This window comes from Protopterus annectens, chromosome 13.part0 (assembly GCF_019279795.1).
Source record: "Protopterus annectens isolate FY-2018-M chromosome 13.part0, PAN1.0, whole genome shotgun sequence".
Taxonomy (NCBI): Eukaryota; Metazoa; Chordata; order Ceratodontiformes; family Protopteridae; genus Protopterus; species Protopterus annectens.
In genome coordinates, this window is record NC_056747.1 from 191,948,670 (window position 1) to 191,960,871 (window position 12,202).

A 12,202-nucleotide genomic window follows, 5' to 3' on the forward strand; every position below is an offset into this window, starting at 1 on the left:
CTTGCACAGACAACCACCTTGGTTTAACACACAAAAAAAAACTTTACGTAAACAAAGTTCCTACTTACTTGGCTTCATTGTATCGTCCCTGAAAGAAGGAGAGGAGGCCACGGATATAGAAGGCAGCTGCTCTCAAACAATGAGAACTAGAAAATTAAAAAAAAAAAAAAAATGAGGAAAGCAAATATTTCTGCCCATTACCCATCTTCCTTCAGATCACATGACGAGCAGAACAAAAAAGTCACTTATTCAAAGAAAATGAATGAAGCACACATCTAAGCTCCATGTTGGTGCGGAAACCACTCAAGCCCTTTTACGATACAAAGGATTAAATACAAAATTAAACCATGAGTTAAACATGCCTGATAACATTCATCAACTTAAAATTTATGGGATGGAAGCCTATTTCTGTAAAACCTACTCATCATTGTCAGTCTTCCAACCAACAGGCCTGGCATCTACCAATACTTTAAGTCAGCCCATCATTGACTAAAAGCTAAAATGTTTTTAGACCATTTACAACTGTGAGCAAGTCATTAACAGATTCTCTTTAGAGGAACATTTCTTGTAATTCTATTAAGAAATTAGCCTCAACTCTAATATTAACTTGCTATCCAGCCTTTCCCAGTCCCTGAAAGTCTTCCTCTGACAGCAGTGTTCGCCTCACAAATTCTCTCCAATGTTGGCTCACATCTCATAAAACCAGCATAATCTTGAACCATCTTACAATTATTCTAGCAGGAAAAAAAAGTTTACGGCAATACTATGATAACTGCAGGACTAAGCACACAAATTAAACAAGTCAAACTACAAAAAAGCATTTTCATTACAATTCTAACCTTGGCAGAATAAACTTGTTAGGTTCGCAGACTGTCTCTCTCATTCACAGATCTGATAATAGTGAGTAGTTCAGACCAAAAAGAACATTATCTTGCTTCATGAAGTACTTGTGCAGTACCGTAACAAAAAATAATCCCCAACAGTATTCAATCTGCAGTACTTAAGTAGGGTTCCATGCAGTTCCATCAAATTTGCACTTCCATTGAAATAGGATCAGCAATATGACTCATCAATTCTCATTTTGAGAACAATGCATGTATTAGAGCAAATCTCCACATGATAGTTTTAAAATGTGCAACTAATGTGGCAACTCCTCTAGCAAAATGTACTAACATGGTCCTGCTTCCATTTTCACTATAACAAAATGTAAGACCTTGCCTAGACCTCGTCATTAAGTGGCTTCAAACAGTTTTTATGAAGGAGACAAAGCAGATCAAACTGCATGAACTCTCTGGTTCCGCCTACACAATACCTGCACATGTACAACTACTTGATATACATACACACAAAATGATTTACCTTCGGTTGGTCAAACATGAATGTCGACATCTTGAAGGTAAGCCACTCTACACTGAAACTGGAAATGTTGACTTCTTAGTACTCCTGCACCATGGTGGTTTCTTCGCACATGCAAACATTACTTTAACAAGTCCCCCACACCCCTTGCTAATTATTTATACTACCTCTGAGATAGCACAGTCACTGGGGAATGGGAATATTACCCTACCCTGGGGATTGTTGACCTCACCCACCTATAGACTATCTTGTAGAGTCAACAAAATGTGGTCGATTAAACAAATGTTGACCAAATTCCCTGTCGACAAGCCAACAGAAGCCATCAATCTACATATATCTTTATACAAATCTACTTCATATCACATTTCCAGAAGATCAAACATCAAAACAGAGACCAAAATGACAAAAAGCCAAATTATCGAAAGTTTCAAACTCCCAAAACATCGAAAACAGGAATACAACTGAACGCACCATATCTTCCTTTTGCAGGGGGGCTATAACCAATGCACCCACTACACCCTGCAAATTAAATATACCAACTCCAGGACTGCACTACTTTGAAGACAAGAAAACAGTTTAGCGATCGATAACTGTCTTCACATTTCGGCCCCATGTCATACAGCAAACTACAGACTACACCTTCCCACTTCAACATCACCCCATAACTAATAACCATTACCTACACAAACAGCAAAACTTGTTAGGTTCACAGATTGTTTCTCTCATTCACAGATCTGATAATAGTGAGTAGTTCAGACCAAAAAGAAAGTACAGTTTTGTACCTACCATAAATGTAGATGTCCGAATTGGATAGCATCTGCAGTCATAACAACTGGGTTGTCCTGTCGTCAGGCAGCCCTTCAGTCGGCCGGATTCCAAAGTCCGGTCCGCTTCGCTGATGTCGCACTTCACCCGACGTCATCTCTGTTGGTCTTCGGGTATAAAAGCATCAGCCGACGCCATTTTCTTCAGTGTTTCTTGCCCCAGATGCCAGAAGCCCTATAGAAGGCTAAAAATTTTGGATAGATGCCAATGTTTCCAAAAGATAGAGGTAAACACAAAAATAAGCATGTATGTACATAAATACAAACAAATACACCATGAAAGAAATCCCCACTAGCTAGCTATTTGAAGGGTAAACACCCTAGGAGTACCACAGAGGGAAGGAGGGAGGTAATCCTGACTGCAGATGCTATCCAATTCGGACATCTACATTTATGGTAGGTACAAAACTGTACTATGTCCTTCATGGATGCATCTGCAGTCATAACAACTGGGTAGAATACCATAGCCAACTAGGGAGGAGGATAAAAGTAGATTAGGTGTGTTTAGGATCCCTTGCAGAACAGCAGTGGCAAACCCTGCTCGATCTGGAATATAGAGGTAAATTATAATGCTTGGCAAATGTATGCACGGAGGTCCAAGTAGCCGCCTCAATAATGTCTTTGGTAGCCACTCCTCGTAAGAAGGCTGTGGTAGTGGCTGTTGCCCTTGTAGAATGAGGTCTTATGTTCTGTGGAATTGGTTTTCCATGGAAGGAGTAACAGAATCGTATGCAATTTCCTATCCATTTGGAGATTGTCTGTTTGGAAATAGCTTTTCCTTCCCTTCCTGTTGCATAGGCTACAAAAGTTGGTCAGTCTTTCTGCTATTTTTGTTCTGTCCAAGTAGTAGCGTAGCTGTCTATGTACATCCAAGGTATGCAGTATTCTTTCCCTCTGTTTTGTGGGTTGGGAAAGAAGGTAGGTAGGTGGATTGCTTGGTTTAAAGACACTCTGGATACCACCTTAGGCATAAATGTAGGATTAGTCCTCATGGACACTCTATCTTGGTGGAAGATTAGAAAGGGTTGCACTGCCATTAAGGCCTGTAGTTCTGAAACCCTCCTTGCTGAAGTAATTGCCAGTAGGAAAGCAGTTTTCCATGACAGGTGTTGTAGGTCTGCTGTTGCTGCTGGTTCAAAAGGTGGTAGTGTCAATTTTTCTAGCACAAAGTTCAAGTCCCAAGCTGGCAATGGTGGTTTCCTTGGAGGTTTTACATTCTTGATTCCTCTGAGGAACTGCCTGAGCAAAGGGTGTGAAAAACAGGTGGATCAAAGCTGTATTCTGCTGAAATAGCTGATGCATGAATCTTGATGGAGGAGTAGGACAGGCCTGAATGAAGTAGTTCGGCCAGATACTCCAGAATGTTAGGCATATCTATGTTTGATACATCTTTTCCTCTTTCAGAACTCCAAATGACAAACCTTTTCCATTTCCCAGCATAATTCCTTCTAGTTGAAGGCCTGCGTGCTTCAAGAATAATGTCTTTAACTCTTTGTGAAAGTTCTATATTAGCAGCTGCTATGTGATGTTCCATGCAGTCAGTTGCGTTTTTAGGTTTGGATGCATGGTGCTGAAGTTGTTCTGAGTTAGCATCAAAGGCATCAGGGGTATTGGCCACATATTGTTCCGAGACATGCTCCTCAGCAGTGGGTACCAATGCTGTCTTGGCCAGTTTGGAGCTATCAGGATTATCCTTGGACGTTCCTCCTTGATTTTTAGTAGTACTTTGTGTATCAAGGGAAGAGGTGGGAATGCATATGCTGTTAGGCCTTTCCAGCTGAAGGAGAGCGAGTCCACTTTCCATGCTAGTGGGTGGAATGTCCTTGTGCAGAATTTTTTGAGCTGGTGATTGAAAGGTGATGCGAATAGATCTATCTGAGGCATTCCCCATTTCTTCGAGATGGTCTTGAAGATATCCGGATGCAGCTGCCATTCGTGGGCATCCGATGTGGTTCTGCTTAACATATCTGCTAGAGAGTTTTCTTTTCCTGGCACAAATATTGCCTGTAACTGGATGTTGTAGCTGAGTGCCAGGGTCCACAGCTCCAAAGTCATTCTGCATAGGGCGTAAGAATGAGTGCCTCCCTGTTTGTTGATGTACCACATGACTGTGGTGTTGTCTGTCCTTATCATCAAGTGGTCCTCCTTGAGAAATGGTCTGAACTTTTGGATTGCCAGTTTTACTGCCAGCATTTCTTTTAGGTTGATGTGCAGGTGAAGTTGGTCCTGTGTCCACAATCCTTGCACGCATTTGTCCAGCATATGCCCCCATCCTAGGTCTGAAGCATCTGTTGTGATGGTCTGGCTTGCTTGACCCTTGCGAAAGGGCAGGCCTGGGTTTGACTGGCATGCCTGAGCCCACCATAGGAACTCCTGTTTTAAGCATGGTATTAGTGGGATTTCCGCTTCTAGGCTCTGTCTGTCTGGGGACCATAAATTCTTTAGGTACCACTGTAGTTTTCTCATATGTAGTCTGGCAAATGGAACCAAGATTATGCATGATGCCATGAAACCCAAGGCCTGCAGTACCTTTCTTGCTGTTAACTTGTTCAGTTTTGTTAGTGCCAAGAAGTAAAGAGGGAGTTCTTTTGTTTTTCTGTAGTTAGGAATGCCATTTGTCTTACTGTGTCCAATTCCGCCCCAGGAAAGTCCTTGTCTGGGATGGTATCAGTCTTGACTTTTGTAAATTGACTGTGTATCCCAGTGCTTGAAGCAAGTAAATGACCCTTTGTAAATCTGTTGTCAGCTTGCTTTTGTTGTCTCCTTGTATCAGGCAGTCGTCCAGGTATGGATAAATTTGAATTCCCTGTAGTCTGCAATGGGCGATTACTGATGCCAGGCATTTTGTGAATACTCTGGCAGTAGATAAGCCAAAGGGCAATGCTGAGAATTGATAGTGCTCTGATCCTGCAAGAAATCTGAGGTATCTTCTGCAGATTGGTCGAATGGGGACGTGCAGGTATGCCTCCTTGAGATCTAGTTACCAGCCAACACTCCTTGCCCAGCATGGGAAGAAGTTGCTGTAGGGTCAGCATTTTGAATTTTGGGACAATGATGTAAGTATTCAGGGTGGACAGGTCTAGAATTGGTCTCCAACTTTTTCCTTTCTTGGAACTAGGAATAGTCTGGAGTAGAACCCCTTTCCTTGCTCTGCTGTTGGCACTTTCTCCACAGCTCTCATGTTTGCTAACTCCATTATCTGTTGTAGAGCCTCTGTCTTTTGATTTGGAGGTAGATTTGGCATTCCTCTTTGTCTGGTAAAGTGTGGAAGTGGAACCGTAACCTTGATCTATGGTTCGTAAAATCCACTTGTCCTTTGTTATGTGGTGCCAGTTTTTGAAAATAAGGTTAGCTTTCCGCCTAGACGACCTGCTATTTGTTCCCTGGTAGGGGGGTTTAGGATTAAGTCACTGTGGCTGTGTTGATGTAGTGGCAGGTGTTGAGTCTGTGCCTCTGTTGTTACCTTGCCACTGTCGTCCTCTGTAGGCACCTCCTCTGGATTGGTTTCTGCCTCTGGAACGGCTATTCCTGCCCCTTTGAGGTCTTGTGGAGTCAGGAAAGGACCAATTTTTGGCAGGCCAGTTCCTGCTAAACCTTGGGGGTTGAACCTGCAAGAAATCTTTAACTGTCTGGACTGATTTTGCCTTTTCTTCCATTTTCTTCATAACCTGCTGGGCAGGTGTACCAAACAAACTTGTTTTATCCATAGGAGCATCTAGCAATTTAGATTTAACATGATCCGGTAAAGCTTGCTCCTTTAGCCATGCATGCCTTCTAATTACAGTGCCAGTCATGGCTGATCTAAATGAAGCCTCCAGTGCATCATAGCCACATTTTAAAGAGTGGTTACTAACTTGCTGTATGTTATTTACCATTTCTAATACATATTTCTCATCAAGAGATTCATCAGTGGTTAGCTTATTAGTTAACTGATGAAGCATAAACTCTTGGTATTGTATGATGTGAAACTGACAGTTTAAAGCTCTAGCTGAGAGAGTGGCTGAAGTGTAAACCTTTTACCCCATCTGTCTAATGACCTTGCTTCCCTTTCAGAAGGAACAGGGTTTTAGCTATGGTCGCTGCTACTGCCTTGGGACCCTGGGAAATAGTTTCGGGTCTGCAAGAGGGGCCTTGTAAAGGTGGTGATGAGTATCTGGCACCCTGTAAAATCTGTCTGGTTTGGCAGGGGCTGGGGTAAAGAATCTGGAGCGGAGCAGACATCATTGAAAGCATCATCCACCACAGAGAGAACAGGAGGTATAGCTAAGGGCCTGTGCTGTGGAAGGTGCAAAAGGTCCCAAGTCTTTTCCTGGAGTCTGAAAATCCTGTTGCTGCCATTGGAACTGTTCTCGCATGGCATGCAAGGTTTCCCCAAAGGAGAATTCTTCTGGTGGGGAAGCAGCTGGAATGGATTCTTCAGCATCAGAATCTTCAAAATTGGAGAAAGGAGCCTCTGGCTGGTCAGTTATGTCTGATTCATCAGCAGAATCATCAGAGGACACTGGCTCATGGGGCTCTGCCCTAGGTCTCTTCTCTGGGGCTGAGAGGCCCTGTCTGGGTGAGATTGAGATCCTCTAATTAATGAAATTAAATCTTCTGCCAAAGTAAGCATTTGAGAACTGGAAGAGGGCCTGGTTGAGGGGGGTTTAACAGGCACTGTTTTAGTAGTCTTGGCTGCTTTAGCCCTGGCGAAGGCCTTAATGGACATGGCTGCTGGAGGCCTAGCAGCACCACGTGCTGGGGTAGAGACATCCAAGGGAATGGTGTCTGATAAGTCAGTGGTAAGCACCGTAGTGGGTAAAATTTCTGAGGCCGATTCAAGAGTGTTAGCAGGGACCTCAGTTGTAGAGGTAGATTCAGCTGTATTTTGATCAGTTTTCTCGGTTTCGGCCGAAACCGAGACACTCGTGGTTTGCTTAACCATGGTTTCGGCCGAAACCGCGGACCGCGAGTGTCGGTCTTTTTCTTTGCTTTTGGCAGAATGCGTAGTCGGAGGATCCGACGGCATAATGTACGCAAAATCAGAACCGAAAAACTGTTCTGCAAACTCCGACCGACGTCTAAGCGTTCGTCGGTTGAAAGAAGCACAGGACGAACAGGCTGCTACGTCGTGGGCTGGGCCTAAGCAAGGCAGGCAGTAAGAGTGGAAGTCTTTATGAGGTATTTGTTTCCCACAGGTTAAACAATTATTAACTTTTTCTGACATCGGCTGAGGCAAGAAAGAGTCCCCAACGGGGTACTTAGCTTTAGAAGTCTTCGAAGTAGTATTCGGTAGAAGTAATCTCTGGATCCGACCGGCACTTGCGAACAGCTTCTGCTTCGGGCGCCACGCAGCAAGAAAGACTGAAGAAAATGGCGTCGGCTGATGCTTTTATACCCGAAGACCAACAGAGATGACGTCGGGTGAAGTGCGACATTAGCCGAAGCCGGACCCGGACTTTGGAATCCGGCCGACTGAAGGGCTGCCTGACGACAGGACAACCCAGTTGTTATGACTGCAGATGCATCCATGAAGGACATCATTATCTTGCTTCATGAAGTACTTTTGCAGTACCGTAACAAAAAATACACTAAGCACTACGTTTCTACATACAAAATCAGAATACTTCAACTGTAAAGCCCACGTAGCCGCTGCACAGATAGATTCCATGGGCAACCTAGATTGGAAGGCCACCGAGGTGGCCAATGCCCTAGTAGAGTGGCCTTTTGGTTTGATAGATAGTTCTTTGTTTCTCAGCTGGTAAATGAAAGAAATAATGTGAGACAACCACCTAGATAATGTTACCTTTGAGACTGGAAGGCCCTGTGTGCCCTCAGCATAGGAAAGGAAGAGTTGATCCAACTTCCTGATGTCCTTTGTCCTATGCAAATAAAAATGCAGTTGTCTGTGGACATCTAACTGGTGCAATTTATATTTTGCCTTAATGGTGTGATTACGAAAGAACATGGGAAGGTCTATGGATTGATTTAAATTATTTTGTGAACAAACCTTAGGAAGGAAGGATTGGTCCTTAGAGCGACCCTATCGTTATGAAAAACTAAGTATGGGGGACGAATGCATAAAGCCTGAAGCTCTGAAACACGTCTGGCAGACGTAATGGCTACCAGTCTTCCAGGATAAAAACTTTATGGAGCAAGATGCTGCAGGTTCAAAAGGTGGCAAGATTAGGGAAGCTAACACCAAATTTAGATCCCACGGAGGTGGTGGGTCCCTGATTGGGGGCCAAAGCAAAGTGGTTCCTTTGAGGAAGGCTTTACACAGCTTTTGAGACATAATGTTGTTAGAGGACAACCTAATGTGAAAATTCGAAATGGCAGCTAACTAAACTCTGATTGTAGCAGAAGCGGAACCAGAATGAGAGAGTTCCGCTAAAACTTCCAAAATCTCGTGGACAGGGGCTGAAAAGGGATCTATGTTCTTAGCCTCTGCCCAGCAAGAAAAACATTTCCACTTGCTAGCATAGGTTTTCCTAGTTGTGGATTTGTGCGAGGAGAATTTCCCACACAGAGGAGGAAATATTAAGAAGCCTGGCTAAGGTTGGAAGTGGAGCAACCAAGCTGTGAGCTGGAGTGTTTGAAGGGAATGATGCAGTGTGCCCGATTGATGAATCAGTAGATCTGGAATAGGATCCAGAATCCAAGGCTGCTCGAGAAGGTAATGATGCAGGAATAGGAACCATATCTGTCAAGGCCAGTAAGGGGCAATGAGGATCATTCTGCAACCCAACACAGTTGCTCTTTGTATGAGTTTGGGTATTAGGGGAAACGGAGGGAAAGCATAGAGAAGTCCCTGAGGCCAATCGTGGACTAGAGCATCTCTGGGGGAGTGCCCCGGAAGTGGAAGGGAGAAGAAATTGCTGCACTTGCTGTTGAAAGGTGTGGCGAACAGGTCACAGCAAGGCTGCCCCCATTTGCGAAAATTTTGTTCTGCAATTACCTGATTGAGACACCACTCATGAGGCATGAGAATTGCTCTGCTGAGCCCGTCTGCGATGACGTTGGAACTCCCAGGGATGTGTGCTGCGATCAGAAAACGTTGGGAAGAGATCGCCCACTGCCAGAGTCTGAGTGCTTCTTCACAGAGGATAGGACCTGGTTCCGCCCTGCTTGTTGATGTACCACACCGCTGACATATTGTCAGTTAGAATTGCAATGGTCCCAGGAGGGAGAGTGTCCTGAAGGGCTTGCAACGCTAAAAGCACGGCTCTCATCTCCAAGACATTTATATGCAAATGGTACTCGTGAGGCTGCCAAGTGCCTTGGACTGTCCTGCCCTGATAATACCCCCCCCCACCCTATCAGGGAGGCGTCTGTGGTCACTGTGGCGACTGGAGGGGATAGCCCAAATGGTCTGCCCTGGGAAACTGATGGGGAGACCATCCACCAAGCGAGGTGCTTCTTGCATGCTTCTGTGATCATAATCTTGAGAGACATGGGAAGATGTTGGAAGGACCACTGTATGAAAGGAAGCCACTGAAGGATTCTCATGCGAAAGCGGGCCAGGGGGACAAGAAGAATAGCTGACGCCATGGAACAGAGTGTTCGGAGGACGAACCTGACGAATCGTTTTGTGTGTTAATAAAATCTGTACTTGCTGGCAAATTAGTGATATCCTGTCTGGTGGAAGGCTCGCAAACATGTTCCTTGTATTTAGATTTGCGCCTATATAAGTGATATGCTGACAGGGCAACAATGCAGATTTTTCGAAATTTATTGTGATACCTAGCCTGGAACAAGTTTTGATAGTGTAGTCCCTGGCTTGCAGGAGGTGATGCCTGGTGGAAGCAGTGAGGAGCCAGTCGTCTAGATATGGAAACACCTGGAATCCTTGAGGTCTCAGGTAAGCCGTAACCACTGCCATGCATTTGGTGAACACCCTGGGGGCTGTGGTGAGACCAAAGGGCAGAGCTCTGAACTGATAATGACTGGCCCCCAGCCGGAAGCGAAGGAATCTTCTGGAGTGTCTGTGCATTTTGATGTGGTAGTACGCATCCTGAAGATCTATAGAGCACATCCAATTGTCTTGACCCAGGAAGGGTAGAATGGACTGTAGCGTGACCATCCAAAACTTTGTTCTTTTTCAGATCTGTTTAATCTGCTGAGATCCAGAATGGGTCTCCAGTCCCGTCTTTTTTGGTACTAAAAAGAACCTTGAGTAAATTCCGGATCAGAGCTGGACTGCCGGGACTTCCTGGATGACTCTTTTGTGTAGCAGCTTTGAAATCTCTGTGGCTGCTTGTTCCCTTAGATTGGGTGGAACATCTGAAAGGGACTTGATTGATGGTAATGGGGGTTGAGCAAAGGGAATTCTGTAACCTCCGGATATGACAGACTGTACCTACTTAAAGTTAGGTCTTGCCAGGCTTTGGGGTACAGGGAGAGCCTTCCCCAGACTGCCTCCAGAGGTGGGCAACTCTTCAGGGATGCTGAAAGGGCTTCTCAGAGAAGGATTCTCTGGTGCCCTGGTTCTGCGGATCCCCTCTGCCAGCAGGGCGGCGTCTGTTATTGTTCCCTCCTCTGCCCCTGGAGGGGAACTCACCACGTGTGGTCACGTGCATCAGGCAAGGCTCCCTGGGATTTCCAGAACCACATCTTTCCACTCTTCTGACCCTTGGGGTATGGTCTAGAAGGAGTGGAAAAACAGACTCCCACAGCAGAGAGAGTCTTGCCTTCCTGTTCACACCTAGTTAGGGTGTCCTTCACCTGTGATCCGAAGAGAGCGGAACCATCAAAGGGGGTATTGGTGAAAGACGCTCTGAAGGGCTCCGCAAAATTACACAGCTGCATCCATGCGTGCCTCCTAAGGCAACGCCTGTGCCTGCGGCTCTACTCGCACCATCGGCTGCATAAGAAATGAGCCTCATGGAGGGGTTAACTGAATTCAGAGTCGCCAGCTGGGAGGCCACCTTAGCTTGAACCCCCTCAGCTGATGGATCTTGCAGGGTATCTCCAAGCTCTTTTAGGAGATCCCTCTGAAGGCGGGTGAAATGGCACAAATAATTCAGAGACCTCATGGAGAAGGTCGCCGAGGCAAACATTTGCTTCCCATATCTGTCCATAGTCCTAGACTCCTTCTTAGGGGGATGGACAGAGGAGGAAGTTTCTGCCAACTCCTTCTTTGTGGCTGCTAGCATCATGGCATCAACAGGTACGCCCTTAGTCAAAAACTGTTTGTCCTGAGGTGCAGTCATAAATTTAGCAGGTCTCCTGGGGGTTGGTTCCACTGTCTCTGGAGCTGACCAAGCCTTCCGAGCCACCACAGACATAAGTGGGTCGAAAGGCGGAGACACCCAGGAGGTGGAAGGTTGGGAACCAAACGCGTCCAGGAATACCGACTCATCCTTGGAAGGGGCTAGGGTATTCCCAGTTCCCCATCTGCCTAAGCATTTCCAAAATGTCTGAAAAGGAGACATCTTCAGAGGGGGATCTCGGGGACCCTTCCGAATCCTCTAAGTATCTGATGTGACAGACTCAGGGAGTCAACGTGCTTCCTCTTGCACTTCCTCTTACAAGATGGCTCCTCTGAGTGATCAGGGGAGGCCTCGGAAGAGGAAGAAACACCCAATGGGGTGCTCTGGAGCGCTGGTTCCCCAGGCTTGGGGTCTGGAGGAGGGGCAGACGCAGGCACCATAGGGGAAGGAGACAATGGGGTTGACCGTGGGACTGACTCAGGGGCCAGTACACTCCTCATGACCTCAAAGGTGCCCCTGCTTGGACGCAGAGAAGACTCGGGTTCCGAAGAAACCGGAATTCCTCTCCACACCGAGGGGAACGGCTCCGAGGCCGATGTAGGAGCCGAGCTCACCTGCGCCGAAGCTCCAAGGGGGAGAATGGGGTCGGGACAAGGGCCGATGCCACTTGCCCCCTCGGAGCCGACGAGGGAGTTCCGGCACCCAGATCCCTCCAAGGACAGTGCCATGGAAGGGATCAGAGCCGACAACGGAACCGAAGGAGAAGGTATCGGAGCAGACGGTTCCACGAGTCGAACCCCAACGAACTCCGGTTCCGAGCTCAAGAGAGGA

At 46.1% G+C, this 12,202-nt stretch overlaps 1 protein-coding gene across 1 annotated transcript in view; it reads right to left on the minus strand.

Annotated features, from left to right (window-relative positions):
- The window catches only part of MAU2 (MAU2 sister chromatid cohesion factor), a 2,634,229-nt gene that overhangs the window by 561,512 nt on the left and 2,060,515 nt on the right, over positions 1–12,202 (minus strand). Inside the window, exon 15 of the mRNA XM_044090765.1 lies at positions 69–146. Coding sequence (XP_043946700.1) covers positions 69–146 — 78 coding nt within the window. The remainder of the gene's footprint in view (positions 1–68; positions 147–12,202) is intronic.